The sequence below is a fragment of the Hypomesus nipponensis genome, chromosome 10 (assembly GCF_054491055.1).
Source record: "Hypomesus nipponensis isolate SF chromosome 10, ASM5449105v1, whole genome shotgun sequence".
NCBI classification, from domain to species: Eukaryota; Metazoa; Chordata; class Actinopteri; order Osmeriformes; family Osmeridae; genus Hypomesus; species Hypomesus nipponensis.
Window position 1 is genome coordinate 9,934,714 of NC_140370.1, and position 19,739 is coordinate 9,954,452.

Sequence of the window (19,739 nt, forward strand, 5' to 3'; positions counted from 1 at the left end):
TTCCTGAACATGATAGGTTGTGTGACAATGATGCTTTACTTTACTGTTTGTCAGTGTTTGCTGTACTGATATGTGATTTGCTGCCTGTCATGTTTGACTAGCTGGAGGAGGCACGGGGGGAGGTGAGAGGGGAGGCCCAGGGCGGAGCTGGAGCTCGGGGCGGGGATGGAGGAGGAGGAGAGCCTGACTGGGCCTTCCAGCAGGAGAGGGAGGAGCACCGTCGCCTCCTGGCCGACAGCCACAGCACCTCCCTGGACCTGCGCTGGAAGCTGCAGCACAGCGAGAAGAGGTGGGGCCGGGAGAGGGCGGAGCTCCTGGAGCGCTTCGACCGCGAGAGGCAGGAGTGGGATGGCAGCATGAGGGACATGCATCGCAAGGTGGACAGGGTGAGACACTCAGGAGAGGGGACAGAGAGACAGAGATGGAGAGCCCCGAGGCAAATGTCAGCACGTTTTGACGTGTTCGTTCTCACGGTCACAGCTCACAGGCAGACAATCATAATATATAATAATGATGATGAATGAGTAGCAGTTCGGCTTAGTCTAGGACTTCTCGCTGATCGTTGAAGAAGGAGGACGATGATTAAGGAGGCTCATGGCAGAGGAAGATCCGCTGAAAGGATTCTTTGGAACACGAGCTCCCTTTGAATGTAAAATTAATACAGCCAACTGCTGATGAACCGTACCTTAGAATGCACATTCACAAGAGTGTTATGGCATTTCAAGATTGTGAAGAGAATAATTAAGTTGTTAACCGTCTACCCTTCCTGTCCCTCCTACCTCTCCTCTGGTCTCATCTCTCTCACAGTTACAGAGAGAGGTGAATGTCCGCCGTACCGAGGGCTCACCCGCTGATGTCAAAGATGGGGTGGGCCACAGGGGCCTGTTCTCACCCCAGGACAGCCCCTGTAAGCCCCCCCGGTCACCCCACTCCCCTCGCTCCCCCTGTCCGGCCACCGGCCCTGCCCCTGTCCTCCCCACGCGATCCCACTCGGACTCTGAGGCCGTGCTGGGGGAGCAGGGGGCTGTGGTGAGGCTGAAAGGGCCGACGGAGAACCTCTTCCTGGATGCTCTGTCGCTGGACCCCCTGTGTGGGGACCTGGAGGTCCCCCTACCCTCCAGACTGGAGAGTGAGAAGAGGTTCCCCTGTGTGAAAGAGGTGAGGCTTGGTCTGTAACACTGCTGGACTGCAGCATAGCATGACACAGTGAGAATTAGGATTGAGGTCAGGAGGATTGTCCAGCGTTTGGCTGTAATGGTGTTTGTGTTTGATCCTCTGAGCAGGCCCTTAATGAGATATCAGACATGGAGGCTCAGTCTGCCTTTGAGGAGGAAGATATAGGCGCTGGAAGCCTCCTCAGGTGAGTTTGGTCATCATTATTCATACAGCAACTTTGTGTTCTTAGCATTGATTATGTGCTAAGTGTAATATAGCATTTGGGGCTGTAGTACAATGCTCCCTTTCTAGTACATACTGTGTGACTCCTTTGGGAAAAAGGTTGGCTTGTGTTGGTTATTGCTCGAAGTGACTTTAAACTCCTTGGGGATCTTTGTGAAAGCTTCTCGTTTTGGAGGGGCTGTAATCTAAGTCAACTCAACCTGCCGTTGAATTATTCAATCGGTTTAAAGTGATCCTGATCCCTCATGAAATGTATTACTATTCACTTTGAAAGCAGACATGATTTAACATCTGTTTCAGTTTCTTTATTTGACCAGATTAAAGCCCTGTGACATACTGTATCCAGAACTGATCACAGTCAGTTTCATATCTGTAATGTGGTGAGAGAGCACCACAATAGTAGAACCTAATAATATTCCCACGTCTCTGTGTGATGACCCAGCTGTAAAGCTGCTGTCTCTCTCGTGTCTCCACACAGGGCCAAGTCTGTCTGCTCCATGAGTGATTTCCAGCGCCTGATGGACAGTTCTCCCTTCCTCCCTGACAAGAGTCGCCACGGTGACAGAGGCCAGGACGACGTCACCCCTCCTTTGTCCCCCGACGACCTCAAGTACATTGAGGAGTTTAACAGCAAGGGCTGGGACTTCCCCTCAGCTCCCTCCTCCTCTGCCCTGGAGGCCTGGGGAGAGAGGCCCGGGGAGGGCCGGCTGGGAGAGCCTCCTTCGGATCCATTCCAGCCAGCCTCCTGGTTCCTCACCACCAGCGCCACCCTGACCACCAACACCCTGAGCAGCCCCGAGCACTGTCAGAGGTCCCCCATCCGGGGTAATGGAGCGGGGGCTGCGGGAGGCGACCACCATGGCGTCCACGTCCTCCACAGCCCCACCAGACCAGGCGCCGCCCACCGTCCTGCGACCCCCGAGTCGGACTTCCTCTACGCTAAAGGGACGAAAGGCAGAGGCGCGGGCGAGCCTGGGGCGGGGGGTCCCGACGAGGTGTTTGGCAGTGGGAGGTGGCCCTGTGAGCTCCCCCGGCATCACAAAGAGCTCCTGGAGGCCGGGGGTCTGCGGCCCCCTGCAGACCGCCCCCCGCTGTGTCCCACAGTGAGCTACGCCTCCTCCCTGGAGCTGCAGCTGTCTCGAAACCTGAGCGACGACATGAAGGAGGTGGCGTACTCCGTGCGGAACGCCATCCGCTCCAGCCCGGGCCCCGAGCGTCCGGAGACGCGGCAGGTGCGCGACACAGCGTGCCAGACCAACGGCTTCACCACGCGGGGCACCCAGACCACCCAGACCATCAGCGTGGGCCTGCAGACGGACGTGCTGAGGAACCTGACCAGCAGCCCCCACCGCTGCCTGACGCCCAAGGGGGGGGGCTCCACGCCCATTTCCTCGCCCTCCCGCAGCCTGAGGAAGATCCAGTACTCCCCCGTGGTCCAGAACAAGTTTGAGAGGCCCTGCTGCTCCCCCAAGTGGGGCTCCCCCAAGCTCCAGCGCAAGCTCTCCACCTCCAGCAAGACAGACCTGCCCACGGCCGCGCGCTCGCCCACCCCCACCACCCCCCAGAAGGGCAACAGCGAGTCCGCCTGGGCGCGCTCCACCACCACCAGAGACAGCCCCGTCCACACCAGCATCAACGACGGCCTCTCCAGCCTCTTCAATATCATCGACCACACCCCGGTGGCCTACGACCCACCGCCGAAGTTCACCAAGTCCCCTAGCCGTTCCAGGCCAGCTGAACCCGGCCCTCTTGGTGGTCCCGGGGGCCCCGCAGAGGCCAGGTCCCTGGGGGCGGTGCAGGAGTTCCTGAGGACAGTGAGGGGCCGCTCCCCCAGCCCCGTGCAGCTAGTTGTGGAGGCGCAGGGGGAGAGGACCCCCGAGGTGGTGAGCGTGCGCCAGGACCTGTCGGCCCCTCCGGGCTACACGCTGGCAGAGAACACGGCGCGCATCCTCAACAAGAAGCTGCTGGAGCAGAGCATCAAGGAGGACAAGAAGCTCCAGAGCGGCAGCCTCAGCAGAGATGCCAAGCAGGGAGAGCCAGACAGAGGACAAGCTGGATGTATAGAGGTAAAATACTTCATGTTTGAGCCAAATACTCAAATTGCTTCAAGTATTGGTTAGAGTCATCCAATGGGCTGAATAGAGTTTCTTAAACCAACGAAACCAGATTCTAACCTTATCCCCAGCAAGGTAGTGTCAATGTGTGAAGCGTAACCCCATCCTCATGTTTGTTTTCTCAGATCGAAAACATTGAGTGACCTCTGGTAACGTTATAATATTTTTTTATCACGTTTTTCCTTACAGTACACTATATCTTTTTTTCTCTCTCTCTGTGCTCACGATAGAGTGCTAACCAGAGCTGGAACTCTTACCGTTGCTCCTTCTATGACTATCATACTATGGCCATCACCCACCTCCCGTTCAGCTGACCTCGTAGAATCACTGTGGTTATTGATGACCGATGATGGATGAACGCCTGGATGGACCCACGTAGCTAATCGTTTTTCTAGTGCTGATTGATTGATGGAGGAACGTTACGAGTTATGCACCACATGCATTACCAGGATAGAGGGACCTTCTATGGTTGGACTGAGAGAAATAGTGTCAGGTTTAATCTTGCATCGTTCCTTTAAAGAAGAAGTCAATAGATGGATTAGGTTGTACAGCAAGCGAGTTAAGAGTCATGTGGTATCATAATAATAATAAGGGGTTTTGATGGTACAGCACATTTAAAGAGTATGTGGAACCCGTTTTTAGACCACTTGCCTACAGCTCAAGAGTTTACTTGGAGGTTACGTGGCTGGGCTGCTTCTCCCTCTGGTCTGATGGCAGTGTGGGATTAGATTAGTCTGGATTAGGGTTGCATGGGTGTGAAAGGGTTGTTTGAGTTTAGCCTTTGATTAGTTGGAGAGCAGAAAGATTGTGATTCTCCTGAACAATTGACATGAGCATTCAGAAGGGGGATGGAAATGAATGCCGTTGAATTGATTCTCTTTAATAGGTAGTGAGGTCACCATTTTTCTTTCTTCTAATGTTAACAGTGAAGGGGACCACAGTAGATTTATTGCCTTGTGTGTGGCCCGCCAGCTGTGGTCAATGGCCTTAAAGCTCAGTGACTTTCCCTGTCTGTAAGATACCGGCCTTATCCTGTTTTCCTCTCTTCTCCCTTCTCTATCCCGCTGATAAACATTTCTAACTCTCTTCCCCTCTCCTCCTCTTCCTCCTCTTCTCTGGGATCTCCCTCTCTCCGTCTTGCTCTGTCCCTCTCTTTCTCTTTCTATCACGGTCTGTTTGTTCTAATCTAGAACCACACTGTCATACTAACTGCTCCCTGGGGACTCTAGTTCTGCTTGTCTCCGTGATGTAAGTTCCTCTTCCTCTTGTCCTATATGACCTTTGACCCTCAGGTGTGGGCTCACAGGTCACATGGAACTCTCACGTCACCCCCTCATCAGTGCATGCCTCACAGGATGACAGCAGACAGTGTGTGAAGCCATAGAGGGTGGTCTAAATGTGTATCGTTGTGATGGTCATACATTTGTTTGTGTTAATGTTTTAATGCATGCTTGATTTATTGTGTATTGATCATCTTCTTTTCAAGATCACAAACTCAGCTTACGAGACCCAAAGAGTCACTCATTTGTGTGCGTTAGGGATTTTTACCATATTTCATACATTTTTTATGATGCAAGTGAATCAATATCTTCGAAAAGATATTTGAATGGTAATGGGAAAAACAAAAACGATCTTTCAAATAAAATACAAAGTATCACAAAGGGAGATGACTCTTTTGGACAAGCTTTCACATTTGGAGCAGCACACTCTTCATGAAAGGTGGTTGTCCTTTCAGGGGTGGTGTGCATCGCCAGACTTTCAACCTCTAACATGACCCCACTGTTTCTAGTAGGTTCCACTGGCTGCTCTGTCTCTGTGTTTGCTAATGTATAGACTATAATGTTTCTCGCATAGCGTGTATGTGGCTACAGTGTGTGCTTTTCTCCTCCCCTTTTACAGTTCTTTCCCCAACCCTCCTCCTCCTCACACACTAACAAACCTTCCAGCCAGACTGGTGAAGACTGAGCTAATACCTCCCATTCCTCGTCTGCCTTTACTGATATCACCTCTGTGGGCTGTTGTGAAATGGGTTAACTGAATGTTTAAGGGTTTTAGACTTAACATGGCTGCATGCGTAGCTAGGGGTTAATCAGGGAGATGAAAGCAGCATCATGGTTTGGTCATGTGCTGTTTTCAGAGGGATACCTAACTGGATGTTGTCTCGTAATAGTCTACATGAATGGTGCATGGATTTTGACACTTAATGACATCACTTGGTATTAACAGTTATTGCTTGTTTAAAATTGGAAACAAAGGCTTCATCACTGCAGGTCATTCGTCTAGAACACATTTTTCTTTTTTCTGTCTTTTCATTCTCCAAGTTCCAGCTTTCTCAAGCCAATCCTCCCTCGCTACTGTTACTGTAACTGTTGAGTATTTTTAGAGGAACTAGATTTGATTTCCCCCAACCCTCCAATGAAATCTGATGCCTGGAGAAAATGAACTAATTTTAAACTGGAGCGATGGAGTGAGTGTTTGCCGTGTGATCGTTCACCCAGTCACACTGTGACATCACTATGTGAGGGACAGAATGACACTGCCTCACCTACTCTGTTCTGTCACATCTTATTGTGCTTTGATCCATTATTTATGTTCCTATTCATTTTTCTCATCATTACAATTGGTTATGTTCCTGTCCTCTGTTTCACTTTTGTTTCTTATCTTTCATCTCGATAAATATTTGTATTTTATTTTAATATATGCATCTACTGTCTTCAAAATGGTTCAAAAGGGTAAAATAGTTGATTGAATTCAAGATGTCTCTGTCTCCTCTTATCTAACACGGAATCTTCTCTTTGGAAGGACCTCCCACGCTCTCCTGTGGCCCCGCCCCTGGAGTCCTGCTTCTTGAGACCTGCTCGACCTGCCAATCGCCGCCCTCCCTCCCGCTGGGCGGCCCACTCCCCGTCCTCCTCCCCCCGGTGGTCTGAGGGCGTAGAGCGGAGGTTCACCTTCCCCCTAACAGGGACCAGTAAGACAATACTGGAGCTGGAGGAGCCAGGAGTGGACAACCCTCCAGCATGACCGCCAGGTCCTCCTCTGACGTGTCTCCTCCTCTACCTGCTCTCCTGTCGGAGCCTAAACAGACCCCTTACCTCAGATCCCACTTGGGAAGACTCAGGAGGGACAGGGAGGGGTTGAGACCCAGTAGCACCAGCTGACCAATGAGGACAAAGAACCCGGAACTTTCTTTGTGAAGAACCTGGAATGTACTGTAACAACAATGACAACAACAACAACAAAAATCCATAAGAGGTGCCTGTACACACAGTTATTCATAGGCCCGTATGTGTGTATATATGTATGCAATACATGTATGGAGGAAGTGTATTTCAATTACTGTACAACTATTTTTCAGGATACTCTAAAGGAAAACTATAGATCTGATCCTTTACTTGTCCAAACATAAAGGTTTACACAGTTTTTGTCTGTTTACACGTTATCTTTTTTTTTGTTTATTTGGACATTTAGTACAATGCACTAGTTTATTCTGCCAACAATCCATATTAATGCTATTTTCGTACGTTGAACATGTTACCTTAATTGCTTTTCCCAGCCTTTGAAGCTTGAATGAAGAGTATCAGTCAGTTGTATCTTGAGGAGACAAGACTCTTTCTACGGAAGCAGAGACACATGATGTCAATTAAGATGTTGATGTGTTTATTTATTTCATAAATGTTCAAATGAATGTTAAACTGTACAAACACTTAGATAAGGGAAAATTACAACTGATTAACCTTATGCATATTTGGAAGGCAGTTGTACAAATATCTGTCACATATTTGCATGCCTTTTGAACTAGCACTTTAGTGCATGTACAGAAATGCTGTCGTTACTGATCATCACTGAGCAAATGTATGAAGAAAAAAAGAACATTGTGAATGTACACTTGATTTATTCTTTTGTTGTCCTTTAATTTGCATTGACTAAAGTAAAGAAACCCCTTTTTAAATGATCAATCTATTATGCTGTCTTTGTACAGTTGTCACTATGGAATAGGATCAGGTTTTTCTTTAACAAAGAAAAACGGGATTGTAAAAAAATGAATGTTTTAAACAAGAGTCTATGTTAAAAGTCTAAGTCAATAGTCTAATTGGTAATAAACATGAATGTGTATTTACAAGTCTTGCTCTGACATTTGTTTTGTACCATTTCCGAGCAGGGAAGTTTGTTAGATAAAAGATTAAATGGAAAGAAATTACAGGGTAAGACTGGCTTAGATTTCCACATGGAAATGTTGTAGGTCAACAGCACTATATTATAAAGCTCCAATGACAATCCTACAGGTTTTAGTTTGGGGGATGGTTTAAAAAGTCTGTGGTATGTAGTGTGTGTGTGGATTACAGTGTAGACCACAGGATGACTTTGATTTGAAGAGAAAACAGTCAAAGGGAACGTGAATGGGAAGATGATGTCCTCTGAAGGACCCAGTCTCTGTGTCATGTGCTACATTGTCTGTATGATGCCTGAAATGCTGCACATACCTCACCAAGGGTGTAATAGCACAATGGAGCGTGTGAAGTACACTTTCACGGTCAAGTCATTAAATATTATGACTCTCAAAAATTCCTCACCAAAGAGGGTCCTACCATCGCCATGGCTATTCCAGAAATCAATAGGACTGCTGGGGATGATTCATTTCACCTCTAGTACTTGTGACTTTTCATTGGTGAACATGAAGCCACCAAGGGAGTGTGTCTGAGAAATAGAGAGGCAGACAGAAAGAAGACAGAGAGCTGCAGGACTTACCTTTCCTGGAGTTATTAGGGTTAATAATTGATGCGTCTCCAACTGAGATGCTGATGGCTCCGAGCAGGTCAACCCAAGGAACCTGGAGGGAGAGCAGGGAGCAGCATCTGAATAATTTACCGAGCGGTGAATCTGTGCTCAGACATATGGATAGACAGAGCTCTCAGGCTGCCCTCCTATGACATCGCACAGCTCTCAGGCTGCCCTCCTATGACATCGCACAGCTCTCAGGCTGCCCTCCTATCACAGCACACAGCTCTCAAGCTGCCCTCCTATCACAGCACACAGCTCTCAGGCTGCCCTCCTATCACCGCACACAGCACATGATTGGTCTAGAACGCTCACAGCACACCAGGGAGTGCACAGGAATCAGGAAGGTTTCCTCTTCGCCACTTCTACAAGGTCAGACAGGATTGAACTAAAGCAGAACTCTGCAGAGTTGGTGGCATTTTTTTATGGCCAACTGAAAGCAAATAGCTGAACAGACAAACTAACCAACTCTAAACTACCACATAAAATTCGATTAAGCTGGATTTCGATTTATTTCCAACAACATTCATTTCTACTTTACATATTTAATCCAATAAATTAAATACTGATTTACGAAGCCGAATCCACTTTAGTAAAACCCCATTAAAAGATAAGAAGCAAAAAGTGAATTAGGTCACTTGTCCTCAGACCCTGTGTCTTTTCAGTTCATGATTAGATAAATAAAGATGCTAATCTATTACTGGTTGTTATTTAACAGCAACCATTTTTCTTGGTTTGCTGTTCACAGGATTATTCCTTCTACCCTGTAATTACGATTGAGGGACACCAACATTCCCAGCTACAGACACATCTCTTTCAGCAGTTACTAAGATGACAACATGAAATAGGAATGTGCCACTCACTGAATAAATCACACTACGGAATGTTAGTAGTATCTAATTCATTTTATTTCAGTCTGTGACTTATGTTGATATCAAACTCTCAGAAAAATGTTTAACAAATAGATCAAGAGAGATTTAGATGTGTTTCCAGATTTTAAATGCAATTATGATTATTGCTTGAGTTATAGGATTAGAACCGTGCAGAAGAATATTGAAAAATGTAAAACATTTCCCCTTGTCTCAAAGGGATGCATAATGCAACATAGTGGTCTAGACATCTTTTCTTCCAAATGTTACAGTTAGATACGCCATGTTTCTTAAATCTCTGTTGGTTTCAGGTGACAGATGAGGCCTATTTTTTGTTTCCATCATGTGAACGGGGTTTACCATTGTTGTCTGAAGACACCGCCGGGGTCTATGATAAAAGACAATCTGTTGTTCACTGTTTACAATCACATTGTATAAGTGTGCATCTATTTTGTTGTTTTTGTTTCTATTTCAGTTTTCTTCCAATTCCGTCTGTCTCATTATGGATTTGTAGAATGTTTAACGGTTTCAAGCTTTTGTGTTGAATGAACCTTTTGTCAAAATAGCTCAAAAAGATCGCACAAACCACCCTGCAGCTGTGTGCAAAAAAACTCCAACTGACAAAACAACACAACCGCTTTGGCTATGTGATTAGCTGAGGGGTTGTCATGCCAACACCACAAAAAGCTCAGGCTCCATCCAGGAGGTAGAGATTGGGGTTGATGAGAATTCCTTTTGAAAGAAGACTTTGCCTGGAGGCCCTCTGGGTACCCTGCACTTCACTTGTGTCATTCTGTGTAGAAAAACTCCCTCGGTTCTGTCCTGACACTTGTGTACGGTGTTTGTATGAAGAGAGCATGGCAAGGGCCAGGTGTCATGTTTTGGGATTTTCACTTCATAAGAAAGATGCAATTGTATGACGAAACAGACAGCTCCATTGTAAAAGAGGAGAGATGGCGTAAACCGTGAATTAAGCTGTTGTAGACAGAAGCTGGCCTGTTCACCGGACAAATGTTTTCTGCTCCTACAAGCAGATTTTTGGGAAAAGCAAAAATGTATTTATGTGTATTAAAAAACAATGTCACACAAAAGGTATTGAAGATGGTTCTGAATACATCTATACATTTGTTACATGAAAGGAAACATTCAAGAAATAAGATCAAGTGGCTCCCTGTGAGTGTGTATTTCAGTTATGCCATCTGTCTTCCCTTTTGAAAGGAAAAAACTCAAACTGACTTACAAAGCCCATCCATTTGCGACATCCTTTGACTTGCCCTTTGTGTAGCTAGTGCAGCTAATTATCTGTGAATGTGCTGCCCAAAGTTCACCAAGCCCTCACACACACACACACACACACACACACATACAATCATTCCCTCAAAGACAGCGGGTCTTATGCCCGGAGCAGGTCCCAAAGCAGATGATGGAGGCTGAAGGAGAAAGACAGGGGCTCTATCTCTGAGCCTGTGACATATCATACACAATGCGAAGGATTTGGGTCCATAATCCTTTGGGGGCTGGTAGGGGCGTGAGGGGTGGGGGGTAAAGATGCTTTACAGAATAAAGCTGAGCCCCTCCTTTTTGCTTGAGAGTGAATACAATATGTAGCTTTATTTGTAGGAAAATGTAGATAATGTTTGCTGTCATGCTGTTCTCAAGTATTGCACAAAATAGATGATAGGCTATTATTTTTTACAATCTTCCCGAATGACAAACATATCAGCATGGGCAAGCTTTGTTTGTGATTGGCTTGATTGGCTGGCTTGATAACACAACTCTTGAATTTGAAATAACTTGTGTCAGGTGAAACAATGAGGTTTTGTGCTGACCGAGTAGTTCTTGATCTCGTAGAGTGACAATCAGCTGGCTGAGGAACACAGGAGGTTTTTACACCAATAGAGGGCACTTCAAACAACCCCCGTGGCCAGGCTGTGTCTCTCATACATAATATATAAACTATGATATGGTGTGCACTGTAAAAACGAAAAAGGCTGCACGCAGTAAACAAACTGATATACTAAGCCTTTAAGAATATACAGAACTGTTTATTTCATGAGATCACCCCAACCTGACACAAGCACTGGATCATCAATGTGGCTTAATATCCTGATTGTTGCACCTTGTGCCGGGTGAATCCCTGATTCAATCAACCATCTCAGAGATTCCACATATATTTCCCATAAATCAGTCATCACCTTCTTTTTTTTAAAGGCCAATAACACAACATGTCATGAGACTTGATTGCGCAACGTTCTGTGCTGCAGGTGTTTGGAACGCTCCAAGGGGACAGAGAGGAGAACACGACGGCTGATTCTGTGGCCGCTGACACGGAGGGAGCAAAATCCTCCCAGAGGTTCCCTCTGGCAGACTTTAGTAAGGACTGGAAAGGGGTGACAAGGCGACCATCGTCGTAGCAACCACACCTCATGAGGTGATGACATAACACGGTGTCGCTGTCCCCTCCCCGTGTCGCTCGTGACAACAACACTGCAGAGAGTGCAGGGGCTCTTCACATCTCAGTGTGAGGATGTGTGTGTGTTTGTTGGTCTGGGTTTGCGAGATAAAACAAGAGACATAATGACCTAAGGAACTTCTGTGGCCCTATGATGTCATCTCAAAAACAGATATTTATTTTCAAAGGAAAACAAAGGCTTGTGATTTCGGCTCCAACAAATCCAGGATGCACTAGGATAAGGTATTTGTCTCCCTCTCCTATCTCTTTTCCCCTCTTTCTAATAGTTACTCCCTACAGGCCTGGTCAGATGATCAAAGCCAGATGTTCCTCCACTGCAGACAACAGAGAGACAGACACTTCCACTGTACTGGTCGATGACAGCACTGGCTTAACCACAAGGGGGCATCTTTGAGATTCTAAAATCAAATCAGACTCTTTCTGATGTCAAAAGTGTTTATGATTATTTTATTACCTAGAATAGATCATTTTGTTATACAATTTAATTTTCAGGTCACAGACACCAACTGTAAATATACATCAACATAAAATACAAACTATATACGGAAATGTGCAAAGCAGCTTGTCTACCATGTGAATCCACATTGTGTCGTTAATGATGATCTGCCATTGACATCTTCATATCAACAGATCCCATTTACTAAGGGTTGTGACAGTTAAAACAGTCAGAAACAGAATGCACAACTTGAGCTGGGATTTCATTCTCAACAGCTACTCCGTTGCACTAATATTCCATTGACTTTCCTACATAGATGAACCTACCCCTGATCTCCAGCCCAGACCCCATCCCTCAACAACGTTTTCTGCATATTGTCTGCATACAACAACCCTGAGGCCGATCTGGGACCAGCACAAAGGGAAAACTATCCATCAGCACCAGAGCAAAGTGAGGGTCTGTGCTGATGCCTCACGCTGCTGCCTCGCAGCGCTGACTGAAGAGGACCTCGACCACCTTGGGATCCGCCAGGGTTGAAAGGTCGCCAAGATCCTTCTCGTTCCGGGCGATCTGCCTCAGGACTCGCCTCATGATCTTACCTGTTGACAAACGAGGTCCCAATAAACGACAAGGCTGATACTCAGCGAGAGAGATTTATTGTTCCCTCTTGTTGTTGGCCACCTACCAGAGCGAGTCTTTGGTAGCCCTGGAGCATTCTGAATGAAGTCTGGTGTGGCGATGGGCCCAATTCTCTCTCTCACTGAAATAAAAAATGAAGCGGGCGACAATGTGAAAGAATGTCCAGCGTCAAAAAGGTCAATGCCAACTTGTCATCTTTAATCAAGTGTAACTCATAGTTACCTAGTCCCTTCAGCTCCTCCACCAGTTTGTGGTTGAACTCCCTGCTGTCTTTGAGAGTGACGAAGCAGTAGAGACATTCCCCCTTTACCACGTGAGGCCGGCTGACCACGGCAGCCTCCGCCACGGCCGCGTGCTTGGTCAGGGCTGCCTCCACTTCCGCTGTGCTCATCAGGTGGCCTGTGGGGAAAAACACGCCACCGGGTTGACACACAGACTCACACTGTAGTAGATAGTCGACTCTCACTAGAAGGCTCACCGCCTGAGGTTTACCTGACACATTTAGCATGTCATCTATTCTGCCTGTGATCCAGTAGTAGCCATCCTTATCCCGTCTGCAACCTGTCAAAGAACAAACAGTAACATGCAAAAACGTGTCAGATCTAGTCAGAAATGTGCCTATTCAATAAAAACGTAAGTGTCTGAAGAGACCTACCATCGCCAGTTACATAAAACCCTGGAAATTTCTTGAAGTATTGGTTCTCAAACCGCTCTTGGTTTCCATACACAGTACGCATAATACCAGGCCAGGGTCGCCTGAACACCTGCAGGGCCAAGGACAACGTAATACACAAACACTGAGCTGTAGGAATATTTCAAGACTTTTGTTAAGAAAGACTGTGCCATAATTATAAATGGCAAGATGGTGCTCCTGAATGAAAACAACTGTACTGACCAGGTAGCCCTCAGCCTCCCCCTCCAGCTCCTCCCCATGTTCATTCAGAATGGTGGGCTCCACCCCAAAGAAGGGAAATGTCTGAGAAATCAAAAAAAAAACTTTGATACAGACTTTATACACCTTCCTTTTATGGGATTTAAGCATTGACTGTTTCTTCGAATCCAATACTAAGGACCTAACCTGATGTACAAGTCTGTACAAGTCTGTACATCAGGAACATGTGAAATAACCCAAGCATATGACAGCTTCTCCCCCTGGCTCAATCATTGTATGTATCAGCAATACGTCCAATCTTTATGTGTAGGTATAAATAGCACAAGCAGCGGCTATGTAAACAGAGAAGAGAGGAGAGCTGTTGTCACTTACAGCAGAGCCAGGTTTGAGAGGCGTGGCAGCGGGGAGAGGAGTCAGAACATGGCCACCCTGCAGGTATGATTACACAACAGATCAGGCCACCAGCTGACAGCGTTGCACGGCAACCACACCATGAGCAGGTGGAAGACTACTTTGTACAGAATAAAACAAGCTTCATTAACAAGCTACACCAGATTAGGGCTGAATTTGCTGAATCATTGGCCAAAATAAGCATATTGAGAAACAGGGTCTGGGCCTTGCCACATGTTTGCAGAGGGATGTTGCTCAATACTCACTGTCTCTGTCTGCCAAAAAGTGTCGACCACGGGGCACCTGCTCTGGCCCACCACCTCATAGTACCAGAGCCATGCTTCTGGGTTGATGGGTTCACCGACTGTACCCAGAATCCTCAGGCTCGACAGATTGTACCTATTAAAATCAGGGATTGGTTATGCCAACCTTTACTATTTAATGTTGTCCATTACTTAATTACAACATTTTATAAATATGCCTGTATGTTAGGGCTAAGGAACAACTGTAATACTACCCGACAAGCACCAAAGAAAAGCTTATTGAACAGACACAATAAGTAAATAAAGAGTGTTATTTTACTTTTGTCCAACAGATGGCATCTATGGGCTAATTATGTTTCACTGTCTGTGTGTGTGGTTGCGTAACCATGTGCAGTATTGTTATAATTTTCAGTATGAGTGTGCATTTATGTATGTATCGGTGTGTGTGTGTGTGTGGTGTGTGAGTGTGTGTTTTCTTACTTCTGCACTGGTTCTTTTCCATACTTCATCAACAGGCGTATGGCTGTGGGGGCTGTGTAAAACGTGGTCACTTTGTACTTTTCAATGATCTCCCAGAACCTGCCCACATGAGGGTAGACTGGCAAGCCCTCGAACTGCGACACGCACACAAACACACATGACGTCAATCAACATCATCGCACATCACCTCATCATGTTGACATGTTGCTTATGATATCACAGGTGTACTTTGACACAGCATTTAACCAGTGAGAAGGTCTAATAAACAGCAGCAAAAAGCGTCTGTTCTACTCACAAGAACACCAGTCGCCCCGTTGGCGAGAGGGCCGTAGGTGATGTAAGAGTGTCCTGTGATCCAGCCAATATCGGCCGTACACCAATACACGTCGTCATGGTGATGATCGAAAACGTACTTGAAGGTCAGTGAGGTGTAGAGCATGTACCCTGCCACTGTGTGGAGAACGCCCTGTAGAGTACACACACAGGAACATAGTCCTGGCACTGAAGAACCTCAGTCAACATTAACAAGACGCCACTCCCAAATGGGCTGATTCGTACGTGTGTGTGTGTCTGTATGTTTTTACCTTTGGCTTGCCGGTGGAACCGCTGGTGTAGAGGATGAATAGGGGGTCCTCTGCATCCAGCCACTCAGGCTCACAGTCGTCCGAAACATCGGCCATGACCTCATCCCACCACACATCACGCTCCGCATCCCAGGGGATCTGCAGCTTGTTTGAGGCTTCTCCGCTCTTGGTCCTTAGCGAGTGGTTTTTCACAACCAGGCATCTGGTAACAGTAGGGGACACTCTATGGGGGAAAAGAAGGGAACTATAAGTGGTGATTTCAGACAAACAATTGTTGTTGTTTCATTCCTTGTTTCTACTGACACCTGTCAATCAACAATCTTTTAGAATGTGGTTCAAAATAACTTGTTAACTTTTAATCTAAGATATTTCTCATTTCTGACTGATGAACCCCTACTAATTTATAGTGCTAATAGTGGTGAATGCTACGGGGTACATTACGGGTGTTTATTCTCTTGTATTTCTTCTGAAATTGACATACGTGTTATTTCACACATCGCTATGGGCAACAAACAGATGGGACTTCCCTGATGCCTCCGTGTTGCCCGGCAACCCCACACAGCTTGGAGAGCAGACGATGCTTTTCCTCAACAGCCCAGATAATAGCTGATAAGCACTGAGGAACGTGTGTGCTTGTGTGTGCGTGGCAAGTCTATGACTCACATTGCCAGGGTTCGGTGGCTGTGGTAAACACAAGCCGTTGTAAAGACACGGAAGATAGCAAAGGCTGTAGAACTTACTTGTCCCGGCACTTCTCCAGTGCCTCTTCCACTATCTGTTTCAAGTTTATGAGCTTCTGTCCTCTGTACACTCCATCTGTGACATAGAGAGAGAGGTGAGATCACCTCATCTGGGAGGGTCTGTTTGCAACGGTGAGGCCATGTTATACCACAGGAACCTCTTTACAGCGTCACATGTGATTAATCACAACTGTGGTGTGATGAATTTGGGGGGGAAGGTCCACATGCTACTGGTTGGGTGCGCCAGCATCATCCTGGCCAACGTTCTGTATTACCTGCCGTCACCACGATACAACACTGGGCATCCAGGATCCTCTCACACAGGGACTCAGAGGAGTAACCTGCAAACTAAGCATACACACACACACAAACATCATTTCAGATAAATCTGTAAGACAAATACGGATTAACAGTCGTTTTACCAGGTGCTTCTACAGATTACTGTACTGTTCTTTAAAGTAGTACTTGGTTTCCAAAAAGGCAGAGTCCACTTTAAGAGCATCACAAGTCCCACTGTGTGTGGGTCTTTGAACTTCTTCAACAAACTTCGACAAGTTTTGTCATTTTAGTTTGATGTCAGTGATGGACATCTGACATTATTTGGATCGCAGAACAATGGACAAGGAGTAATGGGGTCAGTCATATTCCTTCAGACAAAAATAGCCTCACACACTGGCTCAAAATTAACCCTGTAAGTACCCAGATGATCTCTGCAACCACAACACTTCTCCACATGGATACAAGAGGTTGAGTGACAAAAATAGTATTTGGCTCACTGGAATCATGCTTACAATGATCCCATCTCAAATTGCATGAGGACAGTTATAGTCTGACCCATATTTAAACCCTTGGCAGGAGGAGATGGACCCTGGGAAGAATGATAGGCCCTCTTCTGTGCAGGTGCATGGCCATGAACGGCTGATACAGTAGGAGCAAGTGGAGAACAATGGGACTGCTAGGTTTTTCCAGGGGTAAAATAGGCTATAGAAGCTACACAAAACTCAAGTGAATCTTCCAAATCCATGCAATAGAAGTTGAGGAGGTTCAAATATGCAACTTACTACAATGGAGTGCACTGCTCCTATCCTGGCACAGGCCAGCATTGTGTAGACCAGCTCTGGTATCATAGGCATGTAGACAGCCACCCTGTCTCCTTTCTTGACTCCTGTAGAAAACACCCCAACATATTTTTTCAGTGTTTTCAGTGTCTTCTTAACGTATACAGGCTCATTATAAAAGGTTATTGCCATTGGCAAATACAAATATCATGGCTTTGAATTTTCAGAAACATATGGTGAGAATTAGAGTTTTTTATTTATTTCATTTTGTTATACAACACTGATAAAGTCTTACCCATCTGTTTCAGGACGTTGGCACACCTGCACACCTGACTTAATAGCTGACTGTATGTAATAGCCATGCTGTGATCAGGAGAGTTCCCTTCCCTGAAAAATCAATAAATATATCAAACTTAATCTACCACACTTTTTTCATGTAAGACTTTACTCCCCTTATGGTACATTGTAATTTCAATCAATTATAATTTCTAAGGCATGGTCATGGCAGCATGGTCCTTGCTGCGTCTCTATCTATATTGTGTTTGGATGCCAGTCAGGATCATTCTTGAACAGCAATGTAGCACAAAATTGCACAATACACAGTAATAACCAAGACACCATGGCAGTGTGCCTGGTTAAACCTTGATTCTGGTCTGGGAAAGATTGTATTTAAAACTGGATTTTAATCAGGATTAAAATTCAGGATCTGATTTAAATTTGTTTGTGAAATATGCCTGTATTACCTAATGTGATATTAGTCTTAACATCATGGGATATTTCAGCTATCAATACAGGGAAATTCTCTTTGCTCTTAGTCCATCAGCCACTGCACCTGGCACCGTGTTTTAAGCAAAGTGCTCACAGACTACTGACAATATAGTATCTTTAGTCCAGAACCACAAAAGTATCTGTGACACATTATTCATTACCTGCCATCGACATATCATTTGTCATTGGGGGGATTACCAAGAGTTCTACACACTTTCATAACAGCTTTGTTTCTATGCCATGAGCAATATAAGTGCTCTATTTCCTTGAATCATTATCTAACTTATTTTAACAAGGTCAGAAATGATCTTGGCAGGAAGGAGAGGATGACTTGTCTACTAAGATTTCCACAATAACAGTAAAAACCAACTGTCTACTGATTTAAGAAAATTATTTTATCGAAAATGCATCTCACTATTGAAAAGAAATGTTTATATTGTAACTGCTTGAGATTGACAGTTTTGGTACAAGCCCAGTGGGCTATTGCAGCACACTGAACAATCAAGTCCATCAGGCTGGACATGCTTACTGAAAAGATCCTTTGAACTGGAGTTTTATACGGTTCTCCACTGTGAGCTTTGTTGTTGTAATCTGTGTGCTATTGTAAAAACCACTGTGGCAAAACAATTACTGTACTTGCATTGTACCCATTTGTACACCTCTTTGAGTGTAGGGTAATCTACATGAGACCAGACACATCTTTGATTTGATGATCGTTCAACCCAGGTGTGAAGCTGAATGAAACACGACTGGTATTTGAAATTGAAGACAGTATATCATTTTTCTATGGTGTGTAGCAAATATTTTTATTACTGATATTTTGTAGCGTAATTAGGCCTACCTATGGAGTTTTCTGTGCTGTTGAACCTACTGGTTTGCTATGTGTAAACACTCACCCCTTGTAGGAGGGAAAACCAGTCCTTTGCAATGCTGTATCAGTGCCATCACAGTTTCTATCTGGAGCTCAGACCTGTAAGCCCTGTTCTCTTTTAAAGGGGCACTATTTGGGATCTATGGCTAGTGACAATGGCTGGAATGCCTCACATAGCTGTGCACAGTCATTTTCCCTGGGTTGAGACATGCTAACTTACCAGTAATATGCAACTTTTTCTCCAAGATTTCTGTCTTTCACATTTCTGTCCAGGACATTGTAGCACATGTTGGTTTTGGCCCCCTCCATACATTTGACATAAATATTTCCTTTAGTAACATCAAAATTATATTGAAGAATTGGTCCTGTTGCAGGTTTCTTCCAATAGAACTCTGCAGCAACTTCCCTCCAGAACACTGTGATTTAGAAAATACATTTTTGATTACACACACACACACACACACACACACACACACACACACACACACACACACACACACACACACACACACACAGACACACAGACACACACACACACACAAGCACATATATGCACACACAACACGGATTCACAGTATTTGCAAGTACTTACCCTCTGGCTCATCAACAGACTTTTTGTAGAGTGCAAGATAAGAGTAGAAATCAGGCACATGTGCATCCTTTTTCAGGTCTTCAGGAGGATGATATATTTTGTCCTCTCTATGATGAGATCCAGGGACAACCATAGTTAACAGAGAGATGTAGATCTTATTTGAGTATCAGGTAAATGAGTCAATCCAGAGACCCTGCTGATCTGACTATCTATCCTCCAGAGATAAATGCGCGACAAGGCCTCAGTATAGGAACAGTTTCAGTCTGTGTAGAGCCCAACCCTAATCCCATGGTTTGTGTCACTTCCAGTCTGCTTAGTTCCCAGGCAACCAATCGAAATTCTTGCACTGGCACTCCCACCTTTTCATTGGTTGGGTGTACCCTGGTCTGTTGA

At 45.5% G+C, this 19,739-nt stretch overlaps 2 protein-coding genes across 2 annotated transcripts in view; one reads left to right on the forward strand and one right to left on the reverse strand.

Annotated features, from left to right (window-relative positions):
* Window positions 1-7,587, forward strand: part of mtcl1 (microtubule crosslinking factor 1) — a 33,362-nt gene extending 25,775 nt beyond the window's left edge. Inside the window, exons 11-15 of the mRNA XM_084708207.1 lie at window positions 102-386; window positions 808-1,158; window positions 1,284-1,360; window positions 1,841-3,464; window positions 6,315-7,587. Coding sequence (XP_084564333.1) covers window positions 102-386; window positions 808-1,158; window positions 1,284-1,360; window positions 1,841-3,464; window positions 6,315-6,536 — 2,559 coding nt within the window. The 3' untranslated portion in view covers window positions 6,537-7,587. The remainder of the gene's footprint in view (window positions 1-101; window positions 387-807; window positions 1,159-1,283; window positions 1,361-1,840; window positions 3,465-6,314) is intronic.
* Window positions 7,588-12,066: 4,479 nt separating this feature from the next.
* On the reverse strand, window positions 12,067-19,628 carry acss2l (acyl-CoA synthetase short chain family member 2 like). The gene is made up of 17 exons (XM_084708208.1): window positions 19,347-19,628; window positions 18,975-19,170; window positions 17,411-17,502; window positions 17,119-17,222; window positions 16,333-16,405; window positions 16,058-16,133; window positions 15,318-15,540; window positions 15,029-15,199; window positions 14,734-14,867; window positions 14,257-14,389; window positions 13,973-14,029; window positions 13,604-13,684; window positions 13,364-13,472; window positions 13,201-13,269; window positions 12,931-13,107; window positions 12,755-12,829; window positions 12,067-12,668 (listed from the first exon to the last, which is right to left on the reverse strand). Exons 1-17 carry the CDS (start codon window positions 19,477-19,479, stop codon window positions 12,541-12,543), a joined length of 2,031 nt encoding a protein of 676 aa, XP_084564334.1. The 5' UTR covers window positions 19,480-19,628; the 3' UTR covers window positions 12,067-12,540.
* Window positions 19,629-19,739: the final 111 nt, after the last annotated feature.